At 43.2% G+C, this 23,799-nt stretch overlaps 1 protein-coding gene across 2 annotated transcripts in view; it reads left to right on the top strand.

The window, feature by feature from the left end:
* The window catches only part of dnai2b (dynein, axonemal, intermediate chain 2b), an 89,690-nt gene that overhangs the window by 40,864 nt on the left and 25,027 nt on the right, over positions 1 to 23,799 (top strand). For both annotated transcript variants that reach the window (XM_070857682.1, XM_070857683.1), the window contains exons 9-11: positions 704 to 826; positions 2,107 to 2,330; positions 21,821 to 21,956. In XM_070857682.1, coding sequence (XP_070713783.1) covers positions 704 to 826; positions 2,107 to 2,330; positions 21,821 to 21,956 — 483 coding nt within the window. The remainder of the gene's footprint in view (positions 1 to 703; positions 827 to 2,106; positions 2,331 to 21,820; positions 21,957 to 23,799) is intronic.

The raw sequence follows: 23,799 nt of genomic DNA, 5'->3' as shown, positions 1-23,799 counted from the left end.
TTGAAACAAAGCCCTCCCTAAAGATGTCTCATGATCTTGTTCACGTGTCTTTCCTGTTTATACTTTCTGAAGGTTCTTCCGTTGAAATTTGTGTCTCATCTCCCTGGTTCCTATCCTCTCGGGTACAATTAGTACAAGGCCTGGCCCAAACCCCAGCTGTCTCACTTCAACCGGTCGTTATCTCTTTTACGACCTAGCAATCTGCTCCATTCTGAGATTGTGTTTACCTTAACCTCCTCAAATTCCTTCCATTCTAAATTTTTCTATACTAATTAACTTTTACTTATCTTCGCAAGCAGTTCTGTTAAGCTAACTTCAATTCCTACCTTAGCAGAATACATAAGATACATAAACAAGGTTCAAATCTTAACTTAAAAACAACCGATAATCACTTGACAACAAGAAGATTGTATATTGCTGTTACATTGCAGAATGCTACAACATCCGCAGAAAACCAAAACATTTGCACATTCCAAGCATCTATCGAGCCATTCTAATACCAGCCTGAGGAGACTTCTTGTCTCCAGTTCTAACACAACCATGTAAACATAGCATTATTCGTGTCACAGTTTCATTCGCATAATCATATGTATTTAGGTAACTCTTAATTTCTAACATAAATCAAAATCATAGTTTATTCATGGGTAAATATGTCATCCAATGGTTAGAACAAGAATGTTACAGTGTGGTCTAATGTCTGTAGGTGCTGTGGTGGGATATCCGGAAAATGAGTGAACCTGTAGAGAGACTCATCCTGGACATCACAAAGAAAGACAATCCGGATATTGCATATGGAGGCGTTTCACTGGAGTTTGAACCCACCATGGTAATTAATTACTTGCTATATAGGTACTTTGTCTTAAAACCAGGTTTCAGTGTCACAAATTTCACCAGCAATGAAGGAAATGTGCTTCTTTAAAGTAGCATTTCACTTTTGGGGGGGAAAATTGGAATATTAAAGTTGAAACGAGTGGTTTGTGAAGAGAGATGGAGGAGGGGAAGCAGTTGGGTTACTGGAGCTGTTTTCACATATCTCACGTGAAATGCTTTCATTCAACGTTAACAGAAGCCTGGCAGCAGCCTACCTGGGGAATGGTGTGTGGCATAGGAAAGCTAAGAAAAGCTAATAACTACCAAAAATAAATTGGGGTAATATTATCCCTGTACCAATGCAACCCAATAGACAAGTCAAATTTTAATATTTTGCTTACTTGTAAGTATGTTCCATTCTTTCTTTCCACGAATGAAAATCACATAGAAGTCTGCAGCCCAATTACCCTCGTTTTAAGCTGCTGATAAATGTGTGGCCAGGAGTTTTTGTATGTGAGAAATAAACAGGAAATCTGGAAAATCAAAACCATCAGAGTTTTGCAAATAGGAGATGGGCAGCAATGGAATGCACATTTTCTTTAACTTCTACAATCTCTAGTCACTCATTCATATAGTTTGTCCAGGTTCTTCAGCTGTGAGAAAGGGTACTGTCAAAAATGTATGGATTCTACTAGCATATAGGCATAAGCAAGTACACATTTTTCAAATATGACTAGTAGAATTACAAGGCTCTTTTTTATAGTTGAAACAATTAGTCCCACTCCCTTGTTGCATTATGCAGGCAAGTGCTGCAAATGAATTATCCCCTCCAGTTTTCTGGGTTTGGATTGGTTTGACAATTAGGAGTCCTTCTGCCTGCTAACTTTAAGTACAGTTTGCATTTGGAAAGTCATTTACATATTTTTAGTGCTAAAATGTTACAGCATAAGCTACAATAGTGTGCAAAGTCAGCTAATGAAAAAAGTACTAAGGTCTACAGCTCTAAATTAAAAGTCTAATTCAAATTATCTGGTAGCACTAAATTTCCATTTTGCTGTGCTACTTAAGTTGCTTAATTTTTTTTTTTAAACACAAAAAACAATTTCACATTATCAGGAGTAATCTGTATAGGAAGATGGCAAATATTCAAAATCCTATCTCACGATCATTCTTCTACTTTATCACTGGATTTTATTTGGTTAAATTTGAAGATTAGAAAAATTCAATTTAAGTTTAATGAAATTGAAGTATTCATGAATTGTTATTGGGTTTTGTAATTGTGTTTTGTCTCTATAGCCAACCAAATTTATGGTAGGGACAGAACAAGGTGCCATAATACTGGGGAATCGAAAAGGAAAATTACCAGCTGAGAAGATTGTATCCACCTTCACTGGCCATCACGGCCCAGTCTACGCTCTGCAGAGAAACCCTTTTTACCCAAAGAACTTTCTAACAGTTGGGGACTGGACGGCCAGAATTTGGTCTGAGGACCTCAGGGACACATCCATCATCTGGACTAAGTGAGTAAAATGCATATTATGGAATAATAGAGAAAAGAAAACAAAAATGTAAACTCTGACAATTGTATTTGTACTGCAGATATTACAAATACACTGATATCTTCCTAATATAATTTCAGAGTAATAATGGCTAGAAAGAACATAAGAAATAGGAGCAGGAGTAGGCCATACGGTCCCTCGAGCCTGCTCCGCCATTCATTACGATCATGGCTGATTCCGATCATGGACTCAGGTCCACCCCCCTGCCCGCTCCCCATAATCCATTATTCCCTGTAACATAGAAACATAGAAAATAGGTGCAGGAGTAGGCCATTCGGCCCTTCGAGCCTGCACCGCCATTCAATAAGATCATGGCTGATCATTCCCTCGGTACCCCTTTCCTGCTTTCTCTCCATACCCCTTGATCCCTTTAGCCGTAAGGGCCATATCCAACTCCCTCTTGAATATACCCAATGAACTGGCATCAACAACTCTCTACGGTAGGGAATTCCACAGGTTAAAAACTCTGAGTGAAGAAGTTTCTCCTCACCTCAGTCCTAAATGGCCTGTCCCTTATCCTTGTAAGAAACTGTCTATTTCTGTCTTAAATTTATTCAATGTCCCAGCCCCCACAGCTCTCTGAGGCAGTGAGTTCCACAGATCCACAACCCTCTGAGAGAAGAAATTTCTCCTCATCTCAGTTTTAAATGGGCGGCCCCTTATTCTAAGATCATGCCCTCCAGTTCTAGTCTCCTATATCAGTGGAAGCATCCTCTCTGCATCCACCTTGTCAAGCCCCCTCATAATCTTATACGTTTCGATAAGATCACCTCACATTCTTCTGAATTCCAATGAGTAGAGGCCCAACCTACTCAACCTTTCCTCGTAAGTCAACCCCCTCATCCCCGGGATCAACCCAGTGAACCTTCTCTGAACTGCCTCCAAAGCAAGTATATCCTTTCGTAAATATGGAAACCAAAACTGCATGCAGTATTCCAGGTGTGGCCTCACCAATACCCTGTACAACTTATAGCAAGAGTTCCCTGCTTTTATACTCCATCCCCTTTGCGATAAAGGCCAAGATTCCATTGGCCTTCCTGATCACTTGCAGTACCTGCATACTAACCTTTTGTGTTTCTTGCACAAGTACCCCCAGGTCCCGCTGTACTGCAGCACTTTGCAATCTCTCTCCATTTAAATAATAACTTGCTCTTTGATTTTTCTGCCAAAGTGCATGACCTCACACTTTCCAACATTATACTCCATCTGCCAAATTTTTGCCCACTCACTTAGCCTGTCTATGTCCTTTTGCAGATTTTATGTGTCCTCCTCACACATTGCTTTTCCTCCCATCTTTGGATCATCAGCAAACTTGGCTACGTTACACTTGGTCCCTTCTTCCAAGTCATTAATATAGTTGTGGTTCCTGCAGCACACCACTAGTTACTGATTGCCAACCCGAGAATGAACCATTTATCCCAACTCTGTTTTCTATTTGTTAGCCAATCCTCTATCCATGCTAATATATTACCCAACCCCGTGAACTTTTATCTTGTGCAGTAACCTTTTATGTGGCGCCTTGTCAAATGCCTTCTGGAAGTCCAAGTACACCACATCCACTGGTTACCCTTGTTTTACCCAGGTTGTTACAAGGTGTGAAATGAGATGAAGTCTATAGAGTTAAGGTCTGTTAGAATTTATTTTTGTATACCATTAAACTCTCTTCTGTACTAATGGAGCTTTCAACATTGGTAACTTTGAAACGTGTGCATCATTTGAATCTTTTGTGCAATTCACAGTGAGGGATGTAACTGCTAGGAAATGCACAATTTATTCCCTTTTTGGCTGTTGTCATCTTTAAGCACTTCCTAGTCGGGTTATGCAGCATACACTTCCTGCTTCACTGCCTTAACCCCAGCCTTAGAAGAAGAGCCTTGCTACCTCTGCTCTAAGAGCCACCATTTCGATCTGTGAATGAGATTGCCAATTAGTGCTAAATTATTATTAATGTGGACTTCTGCCCTCCAGAAACTGTTAAGACGACTTTAATTTATATCCTATGGGACTCTTTCAACTGTACAGCAAGAGGAAGCTCTTCCCTGTAGTCTGTGCTAATTCAAACCTAGCTCCCAGAGCAATGTTTTTGCCTACCGCAGTGCCAAGTCTCGCCCACCACAAGATTGGCAAGTTAACAGAATAAATACAATAAGATCTTATTATATATGTATATATGTAATCTACATTTTTAAGCTGCTTGTCTTCAGAAACTATGCAAAATGGAAGCAAAGTCCATTGGTGCCTTTTAATGGCACTTCTAACTGAATTTCAATAGAAATGCTAACTCGTGTAAAAGATCATTAGGCTGAAATACCATTAGCGGTTCCACCATTTTCCTTGATGGGGGCCAGCAGAGGCTTGGTTGATTCAGGTCACCATTGTGTCTGGGAGTTTTTTGGTTGACTTGTAAAGAACGGAACCTTCATCTGTCGCTTACAAGGCAAACAATCGTCATTGGGGCAGAGCCCCCAGCGCTTTGTATTTTTTTTATCCTGCTGCTGTTGCTTGTGTTTCTTTTCAACTCATGACCACTGGGCTGTTTTTTTTTACACGTATTCCCAATATTTGTGTTTTTTAGTCCTGTTCTCAGTGTTTATTTTTTTTTAAATCGAGGCATCTTAAAACTCCTGAGCCCAAGGCTCTCCTCCCCAGTGTTTTATAAATGTATTTCCTCCATACCCATTCCCTCGTCTTCATTATTTCATTAACGCCCGCTTTCCCACTCAGACCTTATCCTACCAATCTTTTCCATGTACACTGCTCGCACCATCAAACTCTCTGCAGCCCCTAACATTCTGTCTCCTCTTTCCTCCCCAAACCTTCTCCCTTTCACCATTCTCAGCCACTCGACCTCTACCATCATCACCAACTTCTCCACAGCCCCATTGTTTCCTCCTTCGACAATTCATAACTCCCCACTACTTCCCAACCTATCTCCATCCATCACATATCCAACTTTACACGTCTGACGCCTTTGAAAACAAGTCTTCCATTCTGCCCCAAGCCCCTGTCTCATGATGCAGCTACTTTCGTGCTTTCAGCAAAATAAGCACACCCTTCTGCCCATCACAGAAACTGATAAAACATTTCTGGAGTTTTATATTTATGTGATTATTACATATCTGTATAAAAAGTACATTGTAAAATTAAACCCAATACATGTTACATAAATATTTACTATACACAAATTATGTATAATCAATACATTTTAATAGCCTATTTCATAGATCTCAAATTAATTATATTAACTCTGATTCCTTTTATTTAGAAACCTCATGATATAAAACCTTCCAACATACAGTTTCATGCAGTTTTTCAATTAATTATTTTAATTTCTATAAAATTTCTCTCTGCCATTTAATTTATTTCATATTAATTTATTTTCTTTATACCAATTGTGGTCATTTTCACTTTTAGCAGGGCAGGATACTGGTGGAAGTGAATCCACTACCCGTTATACACCCCACCCGATGTTCCTTTCTATTGACGGGAGGTCAATCCGCAACCGCCAGTTTTCCGTTCGCGTCCAAAGTGAAAATTCCTAAAAACATCTAAAATATATCGCCACAATGATGCATTCTCCATGACGACGTGTAATCCTTCTCCCGTTATCAAATACCTTGTCCAACTCCCCATGAGCAACATTATCCAGATCCTGCGTAACTTCAGCAGAAGATTGGCAGAAACCCCAGAGGAATAGCGTAAGCAGCTGTTAAGCCAATTCTTCAGAGTTTCCGCAAATCTTCCAACAAAGTTACAGTGTGATCGGGAGATATATGTAATATATATGAAATAGAGATTTTATATATCTACTTCTATATGTAGCTTTACATGACTTTTCTGTGAGCAATGCCACAGGAGATCTAACATTAAAAAGGGCCTGTTGTATGTACAATGTTCAAAATGACTGGTAAACCTTCCTGAGCAATAAATAAATAATCAGCTGTCGCCTCACATTTCAGTCCAGTACTGAGAAGGGGGATGGACATGGGGAGATACTTGAGCTTAACTTGAACCTTTATTTATATATTTTGTTTGTTTCTTGTGTCTATTGTAACATTTTAGGATAACATTTAAGTTAATCCATGTTGAGCAATTAACCCACTTGGCATAAAATTATATTAGTTTATTATCTTCAAGGATTATTTGTGGAATTTAAACCAATTTGGTAAGAATTTCTATTTCTGGAAATTCAAAGGAAGAGTTTCTAAAGTATGAAAATTTTATGCAATGTATTTTTTAATTACTTAAATTTGTTGCAGTTTTGGTAGGTTGTGGAAGAAATTTAAGTCCTGCAGTGTGTTGTGTAGAAGGTGGGCATACTGTAAATAAATTTGTAAATTTGTAAATAAATGTTAAAACTAACATTAAACCTACCAAAAAGAGACTCACTGGCAGAGGTGAATAGAAGTGATGGAGACAGAAAATGGTTTGGGATTTTCTATTTTACCTAATATGAACCTAGTGTTGCACAATCACAGTGCTTCGATATTGCCCACTAGATGGTAGTAGTGAACTGTGTAACCACTCCAGCCGTCTCTTGGAGCAGGACTTTTTTTCTTCAGCACTGCAGCTCCCTATTGTATAGAGGCAGGTCTGTCAGAATTTAGGATGATTTTTTTATTTCCTGTCACTCTCAACATAATTATTTAATTTCTTCAAATTATTATTGTTTATTTTAAACTAGGCTATTAATTAATGTCATGTATCAAAAACTTAATCACAGAAAAAATGTGTGCAGAATTGACCTACGATTTGCAGATTAACACAGCCATCTTGAAACTAGAGAACATTTTCTAAATGAGTCTGAACAGTCATTGCTGTTTTAGAAATCCCTTTGCTTTCTCTTTTTAAATTGTGTAATTATTGGTGAATGTGTATAATCATTAAAACTGTGATTTTGATTTCATAGAATTATGGAATCATACAGCAACCGAAGGAGGACATTCGGCCCATTGTGTCTGTGCCGGCTCTTTGAAAGAACCATCCAATTAGTCCCACTCCTCCTGCTCTTTCCCCATAGTCCTGCAAATTTCTCCTTTAAGTATCTATCCAATTCCCTTTTGAAAGTTGCTATTGGATTTGTCTCCACCACTCTTTCAGGCAGTGCATTCTGGATCATAACAATATGTGTACGATAAACAGTAACCAGGTACAACATCTGTGGAACATACTCTGCAGCGAATTGAATGTTTGTCCATTGTATCCAAATTTGCTGATGATGCAAAGTTAGGTGGGAATGTAAGTTGTGAGGAGGTAAAAGGCAAGGTGCAATGAGACCTGGGTGACATCAGTCATTGAAAGTAGGCATGCAGGTACAGCAGGCAGTAAAGAAAGCAAATGGCATGCTGGCCTTCAGAGCGAGAGGATTTGAGTATAGGAGCAGGGAGGTCTTACTACAGTTGTACAGGGCCTTGGTGAGGCCACACCTTGAATAGTGTGTACAGTTTTGGTCTCCTAATCTGAGGAAGGACATTCTTGCTATTGAGGGAGTGCAGCGAAGGTTCACCAGACTGATTCCCAGGACGGCAGGACTGACATATGAAGAAAGACTGGATCGACTAGGCTTATATCCAATGGAATTTAGAAGAATGAATGGGGATCTCATAGAAACATATAAAATTCTGACGCGATTGGACAGGTTAGATGCAGGAAGAATGTTCCCGATGTTGGGGAGTCCAGAACCAGGGGTCACAGAGTAAGGATAAGGGGTAAGCCATTTAGGACTGAGATGAGGAGAAACTTCTTCACTCAGAGAATTGTGAACCTGTGGAATTCTCTACCACAGAAAGTTGTTGAGGCCAGTTCGTTAGATATATTCAAAAGGGAATTAGATGTGGCCCTTACGGCTAAATGGATCAAGGGATATGCAGAGAAAGCAGGAATGGGGTATTTAAGTTGCGTTATCAGCCATGATCATATTGAATGGTGGTGCAGGCTCGAAGGGCCGAATGGCCTACTTCACCTATTTTCTAAGTTTCTATGATGCAAAGAGGTTTTAAGACGATGTAGATAGGCTAAGTGAGTAGACAAGAACTTGACAAATGGACTATAATGTGGAGAAATGTGAAGTTATCCACTTTGGTAGGAAAAATAGAAAAGCAGAGTATTTTTTAAATGGTGAGAGATTGGGAAAAGTTGGTGTTCAGAAGGACCTGAATGTCCTTGTACACGAATCACTGAATGTTAACATGCAAGTACAGCAAACAATTAAGGAAGCAAATAGTATGTTGGCCTTTATTACAAGAGGATTTGAGTATGAGTAAGGACGTCTTACTGCAATCATATAAGGCCCTGGTGAGACCGCACCTGGACTATTTTGAACAGTTTTGGTCACCTTGCCTAAGGAAGGATATACTTGCCATAGAGGGAGTGTAACAAAGGTTCACCAGACCGATTCCTGGGATGGGAGGATTGTCCGATGAGAGATTGAGTAGACTAAGTCTATATTCTCTCGAGTTTAGAAGAATGAGAAGTGATCTCATTGAAAAATACAAAATGTTTACAGAGCTTGACCGGGTAGATGCAGGGAGGATGTTTCCTTTGGCTGGAGAGTTTAGAACCAGGGGTTCATAGTCTCAGAATAAGGGGTTGGTCATTTAGCACTGAGATGAGGAGAAACTTTTTCATTCAGAGGGCGGTGAATCTTTGGAATTCTCTACCCCGGAAGGCTGTGGAGGCTTAGTCTTTAAGTATATTCAAGACAGAGATCGATAGAGTTCTGGATATTAAGGGAATCAAGGAATATGTGGATAGTGCAAGAAAGTGTGAGGTAGAAGATCAGCCATGATTTTAATGAATGACGGAGCAGGTTCGAGGGACCGAATGGCCTTCTCCTGCTCCTAATTCTTATGTTCTTATGTATTGGCAGTTGGTATGTATTGTTATTTCAGTCCTCTTCTCAGTTCTAGAATTTGTGTGCTGCGTTCAAGTAGAGTGGGAAGGACAGAAAGATTGAACCATGGTGGACTGATGGTGAATAAAAGTTATTGGTAGAAAATGCAACAGTTGAGAAAATGCTCATAGCTTTTAATAAAAAGCAAGATGAATCACAAAATAAGGAAGCTCATACTCCAAGAAAAGAGTATCAATAGAAACTGGGTGATGCAGTGTGCCTATTCACCTCTGGAACAGGATTCAAATCCAGCCCAGACTGTTCGATAAAAGTTATTTCGGTTTGGCTGAAAGGATTCTATGTGAAATAATATTAGCCAGTCTCCACCCACTTCTCCATCGCACCGAACTGCTCCTAATTTAGTACTAATGCTGGAGGTTGCATAGCTGGTGTGGGAAATAAAATAGAGAACACTCTGGTAAGCTTAATGCTCATGGGGACAGAGTAGGTGATCTAATGTAATACCTGCACTATGATGGCAGACATAAAATAAATTTGTGCCATCACATCTGATTTCTCGGTTTACAAGCTGCATTATAAGCCCCAAGTAACTTTCTTTCAAATGAACTTCTGCATAACTGCTCATTTAATACAGAGCCTAGACCTCAGCACTATTGAGTCCTATTTGGTGTGGTGATGGCTGCATTGCACAGACTTGTGACAAAGGAATGTTTTATTTGTTTGCACCAACCATGTTGCAGTGCTTGGCTTATTTTTATTCTTTTAGTATTGAAGGTAGATTTTTTTTATTTGTTGTATATAAATAGAAGTTACTAAAGCATAAACCATGTGAGATGTAGTGCATCAGAGCTGCATCACTGCATGCTAGGTTCTGGTCCCACATACACAATGCCCCACATGGTTATTTCTTGATTTCAGCTTTGTAATTTTGTAGGTGCAAAACATAGGTTTGGTGATCCTGACATGGAGTGATGAATTATTGGTGGGTAAGACATCCCAGTCCTTTCTCATCCTCCTCCAAGTGGCTGGCTTAAGCATGCCCTTTTCAGTAAAGATGGATACATAAATCAGCGACTAAATTATCTGATTTTATTTTGGCATTGTCCGTAGTCTGGGAGCATATTGTTTATCTGCCAGAGATCAATAATGAATAAACAATGATATAAAGTAGCTTGGAGGGATGATTGTGAAATAAACTATATATTCAGTGGACTACTTATGAATATTTTCATATTTCACCCGCCTGTAGACTAATCTGTTTCTCACCATATTAATGTTATTTATTTCTTTTAGATTTTCATACACATACTGGTCATTAATAGAATGTAGATTGTAATATTAGATTGGGTGATTGTTTGGAGTTTCTGTTGTAAGTTTTAGCTGCAATTATTCATCTATCTTAAACACGTTTGGAGGAGCCCATGACGATACCTGTTGTACACAGGCAGTTGGGCTTGATTGTTTTTTCTTTCATACTTTCTCCTCGTCTATACTTCATACGATATTTTTACTTCATTTTTAATTCAGTGTTGTAAAATATTTAGAGATGATACCATGTGTCATCATCATAGGCAGTCCCTTGGAGTCGAGGATGCCTTGCTTCCACACTAAAAATTAGTTCAGGTGACTGAAGAGTCCAATGTGGGACCTACAGTCTCTGTCACAGGTGGGGCAGACGATGGTTGAAGGAACAGGTGGGTGGGGGTGCCTGGGTTGCCACGCACTCCTACCGTGTCGACACTTGGCTTCAGCTTGCTCTCGGCGAAGAGACTCGAGGTGTTCAGCGCCTTCCTGGATGCTTTTCCTCCACTTTGTGCGGTCTTGGGCCAAGGATTCCCAGGTATCGGTGGGGATATTACATTTTTTCAAGGAGGCTTTGAGGGTGTCCTTGAAACGTTTCCTCTGCCCACCTGGGGCTCGCTTGCCGTGTCGGAGCTCCGAGTAGAGCGCTTGTTTTGGGAGTCTCGTGTCAGGCATGCGGATGATGTGGCCCGTCCAGCGGAGCTGATCGAGCGTGGTCAGTGTTTCGATGCTGGGGATATTGGCCTGAACAAGGACACTTTCGTTTGTGCGCCTATCCTGCTATTGGATTTGCAGGATCTTGCGGAGGCAGCGTTGCTGGTACTTCTCCAGTTTTGAGGTGCCTGCTGTACATAGTCCATGTCTCTGAGCCATGTAGGAGGGTGGGTATCACTACTGCTCTGTAGACCATGAGCATGGTGCCGGGTTTGAGGTCCTGGTCTTCAAACACACTCTTCCTCAGGCGACCGAAGGCTGCACTGGCACGCTGAAGGCAGTGTTGGACTTCGTCATCGATGTCTGCCCTTGTTGACAGTAGGCTCCCAAGGTATGGAAAATGGTCCACATTGTCCAAGGCCTCGTCGGAGATTTTGATAACCGGAGGGCAGTGCTGTGTGGCGGGGGCAGGTTGGTAGAGGACCTTTGTCTTACGGATGTTTAGTGTAAGACCCATGCTCTTGTATGCCTCGGTGAAGGTGTTGACGATGGCTTGGAGTTCAGCCTCCGAGTGTGCGCAGATGCAGGCATCGTCTACGTACTGTCATCATCATAGGCAGTCCCTCGAATCGAGGATGACTTGCTTCCATGTCAAAAAAGTTCACAGGTATTTCAATGAAGGACCTGATATTCCAGATCCCGAACTACATGTTGAAGGGTGGAAGATGCCAGTGCGTGGATTTTTTAACGTGTGGTGGCCATTGCACACCAGCCACCACATGGACTTGACAGCGCTAGGTCTTGGTCCAGTGGCAAGAATTAACCAAGACAACTGGAGACCAGCTCTGCTGCATGGGCCTAGTGCGCACACATGTCACAGTGTGAGCTGGCCCGTGCTTCCCCTGGGCCCTCGCCTCTCCTGGGCCCCGATCACGTCCCTCTACAATCTCTCGCCGCCCCTTTGCCCCGACCTCACCACTCCTGCTGTACCTGCCAACGTTCCAATCACTGACCTGGATCTTGGTGACATCCCTCTTCACTGTCGTTGCTCTCCTGCGCCAGCACGTGCTGCTCCCTGGAATGGTATGCCGCCACGCTGCTCCTTCCGCTCCCCGGCCTGCTCCGATGGTGCTCGCAGGCCGGGGGCCACGCAGTTCGATGATGGAGTATGGGAGTACCTTGGATCTGGCCTGGGGGTGGCGGAGGTTGAACAGATTCCCTATAATTTAGCTCCACTCCAGCGGGGAGCTTGCTGAGGGTGAGATGGAGCATTGCAGCAACGACGATCGAGAAGATGTTGGTGCGATGACACAGTCTTGCTTGACCCCGGTCTGAACATGGAATGGGTCTGTGGTGGATCCGTTAGTCAGGATCACAGCTTGGCCATGGAGCAGACGGAGAAACCTTTGAGGGCAGCCGAATTTGAGGAGGACACTCCATAATCCCTCATGGTTGACAGTGTTGAAGGCTTTTGTGAAATTGAAGAAGGCCATGTACAAGGGTTGGTGCTGTTCCCTGCATTTCTCTTGTATCAGCCGCGCGGTGAAGATCATGCCCATATTTTTACTTCAGTGTGGCAAAATATTTAGAGATGATACCATGTGTAATAAATATCAGATAAATGATGGGCACCCATTATATGTGGGGGGGGAAATTCAATTTCGGCAGATGTGCAAAACAGATGGTAGCGGATCAGACTCCTATTATACACCACACGCAAATGTTCTTTCCATTGACTTCAGTGGGAAGAAAAGTTGGGTGGGGGGGGGTATGATTCCATAGTCACTACACCTTGCCCAAGTGGCAATGTTGTTAGAATTCAATAGAATTCAGCAGTGCCTTTCCGTATCATCATCATAGGCGGTCCCTCGTATCGAGGATGACTTGCTTCCACGCCAAAAAGGGATGAGTTCACAGGTATTTCAATGAAGGACCTAATATTCCAGGTCCTGAACTACATCCTGAAGGGCAGAAGATGCCTGTGCGTGGATTTTTTTTTAACGTGAGATGGCCGTTGCACACCAGCCACCACACGGGCTAGACAGAGCTAGGTCTTGGTCCAGTGCAAGGATTAACCAAGATGACTGGAGACCAGCTCTGCAGCACGGACCTAGTGCGCACATATATCGCAGTGTGGGCTGGCACGTGTTGCCCCTGGGCCCTCTCCTCTTCTGGGCCCCAATCACGTCGCTCCATGATCACTCACCGCTCTTTTGCTCCGACCTCGGCACTCCTGCTGTATCTGCCCATGCTCCAATCACTGACCTGGACCTTGATGACGTCCAATCAAGTCGCCCTCTTTACTGCCGTCGCCGTCTTGCACTCGCTCGCGTTGCTCCCTGGACTGGTCCAGGGGCTGCCACGCTGCTCCCAGGCCGCTCGCCCTTTATGGCCCCAACCTACTGCTGGTGTTTCCTCACAGGTTGGGGCCTCCATGCAGGGGAGAACTTGTGTCGCTGTTTTTATAACATGATAGTTGTCATGGAAACATTTGTGTAGTAGTGTGTTCTCTGCAGCTCAAGGTGAATTATAAATAGTTTTAAATTCTAACAATTAATATTTACATTAAAGTCTTAATTTCCTATATATGTGGAGTGAAAATGGGGCAGCTGTGTCACACCTGATGAGCGTTGTCAGCACTATAATGTCACAAAATTAATGTCACTTCATATCACAGAATAGAGAAGGTAGATCTTTAGAAAGCTGCAGAATGCATTCATCCCTGAAAGGGTTAATTGCTACACCTCTGCTATTTACTACCATTCCCATGGTGTTAGTTTACGCTTTTCAAACCCTGCCATTTGTAGAACAATGTAGCTGGTCTCTCCTAATAAGTTACCATAGTTTTGAATTGCATGTTCAGGTCGCTCACTGTGCTGTAAAATGTCAATATGCAGATCTCCCAAATGGAACTAATATATTCCAGGAATCAAGAGCAACTATCACTTTCTTCATTGAAAACAAACAGCCGAGCTGCAATCACCAATTTTCTGCCCGCACCTAAACTGAAAATTATCCCCCCCCCCGCTCCCCCATTCTGTGCCTGCAGCGAAAATTCAGTGCACCAAATGATGCAATATCTAAAAATGATCCTAATTCGATTGATACATGCAAGTTTGAAATGTGTTAAATGGCATTGTACATGTGTTACACTTTGATACTGAATAGACTAGAAAAATTGTGTCTGATCTATTCTGGGTCAGTTTATTCTCTACAGTCCTTATTAACTGCCATGCCGTTTCCAACATCTTTTCATCTTTTTCTTCTCCAGGGTCCTTGAATGTGTTATCACCTCCTAGTTCTATGGCCATCCGTCCTGCAAATCACTATTTTTAAATCTCCAATTCAGTTTCCGTCCCTCCCAAAGCACCAAAGCAGTCCCAACGAAGGTCATGAATGGCATTCTCTGTGATTGTGACCGTGGTGCATTGTGCCTCCTCATCCTCCTCAACCTTTCTGCAGTCTTCAACCTGGTCGGCCACACCTCAATTCCTCTGTTACGTTGTCCAGCTCAGTGAGACTGCCCTTGCTTGGTTGCCCTCTTACCTATCCGATTATCTTTAGCGATGGTTTCTCTTTCCACCCCTGCACGATTGATTATCTTGAGAGGCTGTGAAGGGTCTATCTTTGGCCCCTTCCTCTTTCTCATCTACATGGGCAACTAATCTGCATACATGTCCACATGTATGCTGATGACACATAGCTCCACCTCTACATCTCTTTTGGATGAACCACAATTTCCACTTGCCAAATGTTGGGAAGTGCAAAGCCATTTTCTTTGGCTCCCACTACAAACTTTCCACTAACTCCATCCCCCTTGCTGACCACTATCACAGGCTGAACCAGACTGTTCACAATCTCAGCATCCTGCTTGATACTAAGCTGAGTTTTTGACCCCATTTATTCTCCATCACAAAAATTGCTTATTTCCATCTCCGTAACGTTGCTCGCCTCTTCCCCACCTCAGACCAACTACTACTAAAATCGTGTCTTTGTCACCTCCTGACTTGATTACTCCATTGCTCTCTCGGCTAGTCTCCCACCCTCCATAAACCTCAGCACATCCAAAACTCGACTGCCTGTATTCCATACCATACCTAGTCCCACTCACCCATCACCCCTGTCTTTGCAGACCTACATTGACTTGTGGTCCCCAATGTCTCGCATTTAAAAAATCTCATCCTTGTGTTTTAATCCCTCCATAGCCCTACCCTTCCATTTCTCTGTAACCTCCTCCAGCCCTACTCCCCTCCCTCCCCAGCCCTATGATCCCTCCCTCCCTAACCCTATGACCCCCCCCTCACTCCCTCCCTAGCCATACAAGCCCCATCTCTTCCCAGCCCTACGATCCGCCCTCCCAGGGTCGTTACACACCGGCTCGCCTCTTCTGGGCAGTAATGCTTTTGTGCCCCGCCGAAACTGACCCCCGAAAACCCCAGCGGGGCGCTGGAAACTTGCTGGCCGCCCATCAGGAAGAGCTTACTGCTATCATTGCCACCCCTCCCTCCCTCCCTCATCATCATCATCATAGGCAGTTCCTTGAAATTGAGGAAGACTTGATTCCACTCTCAAAGTGAGTTCTCAGGTGGCTGCACAGTCCAATGTGGGAATTACAGTCACTGTAACAGGTGGGGCAGACAGTGGTTGAAGGAAAGGGTGAGTGGGGAGCCTGGTTTGCCGCACGCTCCTTCCACTGTCTGCGCTTGGTTTCTGCATGCTCTCGGCGAAGAGACTCTCGGTGCTCAGCGCCCTCCCGGATGCTCTTCCTCCACTTTGAGCGGTCTTGGGCCAGGAATTCCCATGTGCCAGTGGGGATGTTACATTTTATCAAGGAGGCTTTGAGGGTGTCCTTGAAGTGTTTCCTCTGCCCAGCTTGCCGAGTAGGAGTTCCGACTGGAGCACTTGCTTAGAGAGTCTCGTGTCGGGCATGCAGACGATGTGACAGATTTGTTGTAACCTTCAAAATAAATGACATGAATTTTAAAATTTAAATCTGAAATGGAATCTTAATATTGTAACATAGGTTTTCGTAAGGATTTTGTCTGAATCTATTCGCAAATTTATTCATATTGTCTATTTTTCAGTATTGGAGAGGATAAAACCTCTCCAAATAAGAGAAACAAGGAAAGATATAGCAGAGGCACTATTATATAGATAAAAGTTGATTAGAAACAGTATTGTGCTAGAGGACTGGAGGACAATGTTTCACGTATTTTTTTTGAGTGCACGGCCCCTTTAAGGGGCTGCGCGTCCCATTAACGTTGAAAAAGCCGGGACCGGCAGAGAGTCACGCGGCCATGCAGCTTATCGGAAACGTAAAAAGGGAGATAGAACAAGTGCAGGGAACTATAGACCAGTTAGCTTTATGTCAGTGATGGAAAGATAATGGAATCTTTATTTAAAGATTAATAATAAAGAACAGTCAGCACAGATTTCAAAAGGGAAGGTCGTGCTTGACCAACCTTACTGACTATTTTGAAGAAGGGTAATGCAGTAGATGTATTCTTGGATTTTCAAAAGACCTTCAAATAATGTACCACATGGGATACTCATGACTAAGGTCAGTGCATGTGAAGTCAGGGGGCAAGTTGCTGAATGGATAGCAAGCTGGCTACAAAACAGAAAATAGAGAGTAGGGGTTTGTTATGTATGAATAAAGAGTCTGACTGGATACTGTGAGCTCAAAGTGAAGTGTGACCTAAGTCTTTTATTGCAGGTCTCCAGAGTGCCTCTCCAGCCTGTGAGGCCTCCTTAAGTACCTGTGCTCCCAAGGGATTATGGGATCCCTTGGGACTCCAGGGAATAAGCCCTCTGGTGGCTGTACAAAGTATATACAAGCTTACATATATGACAGGGTTAAAGATATTTTATCAGACTGATATAAAGTGGAAGTGGTGTTCCACAGGGATCTGTGCTGGGACCACTGTTGTTTACCATTTACACAGACTGACACTTCACTACTGAGGAAGTGTGTCACCTTTCAGATGAGATGTAAAACCAAGGACCTGTCTGCCCTCTCAGGTGGGCATAAAAGATCCCATGGCACTTTTCAAAGAAGAGAAAGCCAGTTCTCCCAATGTCCTGGACAGCGTTTATCCCTGAAACAACAAGAATAAGAACAAAAGCAAAATACTGCAGATGCTGGAATCTGAAATAAAAACAGAGATTGCTGGAAATCTCAGCGGGTCAGGCAGCATCTGTGGAGAGAAACAGAGTTAACGTTTCAAGTCGATGACCCTTCGTCAGAACTGCTGAATGTTCGAAAAGAACACATTCTTAAGCACTGAAAGGGGGAGGGGGAGAAAGAACAAAAGGGAAGGTCTGTGATAGGGTGGAAGGCAGGAGAGATTAGAGCGACAAAAGGGATGATGGGCCGAATTGAAATGGTAATGATAGAGGTTAGAAAAAGGTTAATCTGGATAGTGTGTGAATGGTGTAGTAATGGGCAGCTGCCATTATAGACAAAGAGAAAAAAAAGAGAAGAAAGAAAAGATGTGGGGAGGGAAAGGGGGCCAAAGATGGCCAGAGGTTATGCTATGCAGTTGTGGAACTCGATGTTGAGTCCAGAAGGCTGTAAAGTGTCTAAACGAAAGATGAGGCATTGTTTGCCGAGCTTGCGTTGAGTTTCATTGGAACAGTGGAGGAGTCCAAGGACAGAGATATCAGAGAGGGAGTGGAGTGGAAAATTAAAGTGCCAAGCAACTGGAAGCTCAGGGTCACACTTACAGAACAATAAGAACAGATTTACTGGACATTTATCTCATTGCTGTTTGTGGGACCTTGCTGAGCACAGATTGGCTGCCACATCTCCCTATGTTACAACAGTAACTATACTTCAAAAGGTCTTCATTGGCTGTGAAATGCTTTGAGATGTTCTGAGGTTGTGAAAAGCACTATATAAGTGCAAGTTCTCTCTTTATTGTTGTCACTGAGTCGCCTCTTGTTTGTTTCGTGGTTTACAACTGCTGCTAAGGTTCTGCTGAGAACCGGCATTTTCTGTAAGACTCCCCCGATGTTACATTCTTAAATTCCATTTCCAGAACCATAATGAATGTACTCCGCCTGGCATTACCCTCTCTTTACCAATTATTACCAAACATGGCCCAACTACCTATGTTCAAGTGCATTGTGAGAGCATAATATGCACCATCGCCATCAGATAACTACAGTCACTTTTAAGCACCCTTTAGCCAAACCTTAGTTAAACACTTGGGTCTGTGAAATTTGGAATAAATGCGCTCTGACACTCTAAGATAACATACATGTGGAATGCCAACTCAACAACCTTTAAAATTGTGAGAAGCTCATGCAATAGTAAGAGCTTTATGACAACCAGCATGGCAGTACAGGGATTGAATTAGGCTTCAGTACACTGACATTCAAATTTGCTGTTGCTTTGATTACATTTGACTTTCTCCACATTGAAAACAAATGTCAGCAACTGTATTGTGGCACAGTGAACATTTCTATCCATTGAATGAAAATTGGTTGGTCCTGTCAGGTCTAAATTACACACTTTCTTTGCATAGCTGGCATTGTGTTCTGGATAAATTTGCATGAAATGAGAGCACAGATACTAAGAAGAAAAGGACATGGTAATGTTATATGGAGCTACTGCTGGTGTGTGCTTGGTCATTTTGACCTGAATCCCACTGATATTCTGTTACTGCAACAACAAGGACTATCATGTTGCTTTTACACAATTGATTGCATAGCTATGAGGCTACTTTTAGGTTGCTTGAGATGAGAAAGGGATTAAAATACAGGTACAGGGAGGATAATTAACACTTGCTACTGTAAAGTATCTATTGTTTAACTATAGTTATTCATTTTTCTAACAATAACCACCTATAGATTTTGTGTTGATGGAGATGAGAGTGGCCAAGTTGGGGAGTGCGACAATTTATTTTTCAGAATCATTGATAGCTCTAAAGCTCTGAAGGAGTTGGACATCATTTAAAAATATTTCTATACTGAATCAACAGCCTCAGAGAGAACCCTGTATTGGTCTGCTGTGCCGTTTATTTCCCATACTGCACAGCTAAGTAAGAAATTGGTTGAAATAACCCAATTAAATCCAGTAGAGCACTCATAAAATGTCCTGCCTGTCAGACAGGATTTTAAACTCGATTTTAGAGATGGATGACAATGTTTGAAGCTGCTGAACCAGCGTGTTTTATTTATCCCTACCTTAATTTTAAATGGATTATTTCAGAATTGAAAGAATGTTATGTTCCAAAAGTAATATTTTTTATTTCAGTCCAGACTCCAGTTCGGTTTATATGCAGATGATATTGGAATAGTTGTGAACTGTTTATTCCCTCTCCCTAAAGGAGAATTTGTATAAGAGGCTGGATTTTCGAATTGGCTGATTTCAGGGCGGTAATGGCGGTGGGGCGTTAAACTTTGCGCCCGGGAACAGTTTGTGCCTCAGTCAGCAACATTGGGCAGATGGGCCCTGAGTGTGGGGCGGAGCGCTAAGGGTGGCGTTGTACACCTATCTAGGCCGGCTGAGCTTTACGAAAATCCCGAGCTAAACTCTCTGAGAGGCGCCTCGGGGAAAAAAAACTTTGAAAAAAAACATATCCAATACATAGCCCATGCCACCACAACATAAATCGCAAAAAAAAATAAAAAACAATCACACTTACCTGAGGTGGACAGTACGTACCTCTCTGCAGCCAGTATAGGCCGGACCACCCGTTTTCACAGGCAGTCCCAGCAGGGTCGGGCAGGAGTCAAAAAGCTTGCCGGCGTTGCACACTGGCTCGCCTCTTCTGAGCGTACTGCTCCACGTCCTCGCAAAACCGGCCCCGAAAACCCTGGCGGGGCGCTGGAAGTTGACCGCCCACCTGGAAGAGCTCACTGCTGCCATTGCCGCTCCTCCGGGGCAAAAACAAAGGCGGAGAGCAGCAGAATATCCAGCCCAAGGTGCTACTCAGCAACCTTGAACAGGAGCAAAAATTAATCTCAATCTCAATTAAAAATTTTTGAAGCTGGATGACAATGATCTGCTGCTACTAGGGAGCATTAGTTTTTAGATCTGCCAGCTGTCCTGCTGCAGGAGGATCTTCCTCATGCTAAATTAGTACCTGCTAAACTGTAACACGGTTACGGTGTTTTGCCTTGAAGATTTTTTGTGCAAATATGGAGCTGAAGGATGCATAATGAGCAGCTAGTGTTTCCACTTGAAAACCAGGTTTGTTCCACTCTGAAGAAGATGTTATCACTTCACTAATATCCAGATTTAGTACAAGTATCCCCTGTGGAATAATATCAGCCAATTCACTTGGTACAGGTCATAACCATTTATGATAAACATGACCACGATTAGTCCTCTGAGATATCTGTTTACCTAGATATGTCTTCTGCCTCTGAGATACAATCTAGTCAGTTGTAGGAAGGTTGAAGGGAATCGGGGTTGAAAAAAAACCTTGGGCTGGATTTTCGGCTTGTTGCCGCCTCTGTTTCCGCCCCAGAGGGGTGGCAATGACGGCGATAAGTTCTTCCTGGCAGGCGGCCAGCCAGTTTCCAGCGCCCCACCGGGGTTTTCGGGGCCAGTTCGGCGGGGTACAAAGCATTACTGCCCAGAAGAGACGAGCCGGTGTGCAACGCCCTTGGTCGTGACACCAGCTTGATTTTTGGCTTCCGCCCGACCCTTAGCACTCTATAGCGGCTGCAGTGAGGTAAGTAATGTCGACCTCCGGTAAGTGTGATTGTTTTGCGATTCATGTTGTGGTGGCGTGAGTTATTTATTGGGAATGTTTTTGGTGGGTTTTTCCAGTATTTTTTTTCTCCCCAGGCCCCTCTCAGTGCTCCATGGCTGGCTGTTTAGCTCGGGATTTTCACATGCTCAGCTGGCCTAGCGCCCCAAGATGGGTGTGCAATGCCTCCCTTAGCGCTCCGCTCCACACTCGGGGCCCAGCTGTCCAATTTTGCTGACCGGGGACCAAACCTTTCCCGGGCTTAAACTTTACCGCCCCGAAATGAGCAAAGCCGAAAATCCAGCTCCTTGTCTGCTAATCTGTGAACCTTTGATCCTAACATAAATTCCAGGATCCACCTGCCAGCACTGACCCTGCCGAAGTTTTCAGGGTATGGGGAAGGTAATTTACAGTGGTAGGAGCCAATGCCTGTAAAGTGCCCACCTGCCCGAGAAAGTCACCAAATCGGCAGAGTTCGGGGAGGACAAAAGAACTCTAATGTGTGCTTTTATAATGGAGTGAAAAATTTTATTAAAATCTTCAGGGAGCTTGGACATGACACGGGCCGAGAACCACAGGTGGGCCCCACTTTCACTGAACGGTAGGCCAGGACACCTGGTCCCCTTTAGCAAACCAGCGCACTGCTCTTCTGCCAGGCTGGAAATGAGAAAACTGCTGACCAGGGAATCCACAATCCCCTGGTTGCATCTCTTCTGAGGATAGTGATCTTGTTTAGAGTGGGCAGAGGGTCCAACCCAAACAAGGCTCTGTAGAAACTGCCAGATAAGGCCACGACCCAGAGTATTTGGGTCTTGGTTTAATTTGCAGCCATTCTGGCGGGAGTCCAGCAGAAGAGTTGCATATATGTGATCTCATAATTGAAAAGAATATTCTTTAAAGTAAATTGTTCAAACTTCATCTGCTATTTCTTGTTTTAGATACCACATGTCCAATCTGACAGATGGCTGTTGGAGCCCGATAAGGCCATTTGTCTTCTTCACAACCAAAATGGATGGAACAGTTGATATCTGGGACTTGTCATTTAAACACAGTGATGCAACACTCAGCATTAAGGTACTGTGATTGATTGTTGTCATAATTTGCATATCTGCAAATGAAAATAAAAAATCGGGAGAGATGTAAAACAGGCTGCCAACTCGCTATCACTGTTTTACACGATTACACGATGTAGTTTCTGGCAGATATCTCCAGATACCAATCAACATCGGGAACCTCAATTAATTTTTCTCTTTGCCTCCCCTTCCTAGCCTGGGAATATTGAGGCAATGATATTGATGATATCCACCCTTTTTTTTTCGCCTTTTAATTTTCTCCTCTCCTCTCCCATCCTCCCCTGAAATCCATTGCAATATATTTTCATAGGCAGTCCTTTTGCACGTACATTACTCATGTGTGAGCACTGACCTTGAGTTCTTTCCAGTCAGGTTCACTGCAAATTGATCAGGAGCAGGGACTATGGCTAATTTATCCCTTGTGACCATTTGCTGCTTCAGCTAAGATTTAAGACTACTTCTGAGTCACTGGGACAATACTATTTAATCAGATTTGTGTTTAGAAAGGTTTTCCCAGGAAAGGTGTGACTGGAAAGAAATGTTAAGTTTCCAAAACAGTAAAATAATTTTTCTGCATTGGAGCTTTTGTGATAGGTTTAAAAATATTCCGAGAAGCCATCTGGTCATATAAGCAGTAGAGTGCTCAACTTTTAGCTACATTATGGATTTGAGTGCTATGACTGCTTGGGGCTAAAATTCACCCCCTTCAGAAACTGGTTGCACCTACCGTTTTTCCTGTGTTTTCACCGCCGTGGTGGATGCGGTGGCCTCTTGCGTGAAATTCAGTTCATTGTCTTTCTTTTTCGAACGGGGAGGAAGTCGGTCATAATACGGGTGGAAGTTGGGGCGGGAGCAGAGTGCCTGTCATAAGAGGGGCGGAAGTTGGGGCTGGCGGAGTGTCCAGCACTGTCAGTCATCAGTGTAGCGCTGATGACCTCATCGCGCTGGCGCGTCACCATGTCTCTCCCCTTCACTTAAAGGGGAGAGCCACTGCGAGCTCTGCAATTATTTTAGTTAGGTCCACTGGGCCACCAGGGAGGGTTTCGGCCAGGCCAGCAGCCTGGCACCCAAGAGGCTGTGAGATTTTTTACGGTGAATTTTGCTTGCGGGGCGGGAGGTTGGCGGTGCGCACTTTGATGACATACTGAGGAGGGTTCGGCAGCAGCGGGGCGGAAGTGGGGACTGTCGGAAAAAACACCGAGGAGAATTTCGCGAGCGGCTATCATTCGATACTGCCGCGTGGCTGCCACTTTCCGGCAATAACCGGCCTTATCAGGAGGCTGAATTTCGGCCCCCTTAACTCAAACTGAGTTGATGCATTCTAAATGAGACCTTAAGACAGCACTGTACTGAGGTGTGGTGATCTCTCGGAATATAGTTACGAACTGACATACTCAATTGCTGTCAAACCTGCCTACGTGACTACACAGGTGTTATTCATAGACTATACAGATGTTACTGCATTACTGATTCATTGATGTCTTTTGCAATCATTCAACCGTTAAATATTTAGAAACACTAACTGCATTCACATCTGTTATAAACAGAAGAAATGAAAATATTTAATCGTGCATGCCAAATCTTGCAATAGAAACATAGAAAATAGGTGCAGGAGCAGGCCATTCGGCCCTTTGAGCCTACACCGCCATTCAATAAGATCATGGCTGATCATTCAACCTCAGTACCTCTTTCCTGCTTTCTCTTCATACCCCTTGATCCCTTTGGCCGTAAGGGCCATATCTAACTCCCTTTTGAATATATCTAACGAACTGGCCTCAACAACTCTCTGTGGTAGGGAATTCCACAGGTTAACCACTCTGAGTGAAGAAGTTTCTCCTCATCTC

This window comes from Pristiophorus japonicus, chromosome 16, assembly GCF_044704955.1.
Source record: "Pristiophorus japonicus isolate sPriJap1 chromosome 16, sPriJap1.hap1, whole genome shotgun sequence".
Taxonomy (NCBI): domain Eukaryota; kingdom Metazoa; phylum Chordata; class Chondrichthyes; family Pristiophoridae; genus Pristiophorus; species Pristiophorus japonicus.
This window is presented reverse-complemented; position numbering and strand designations above follow the sequence as displayed.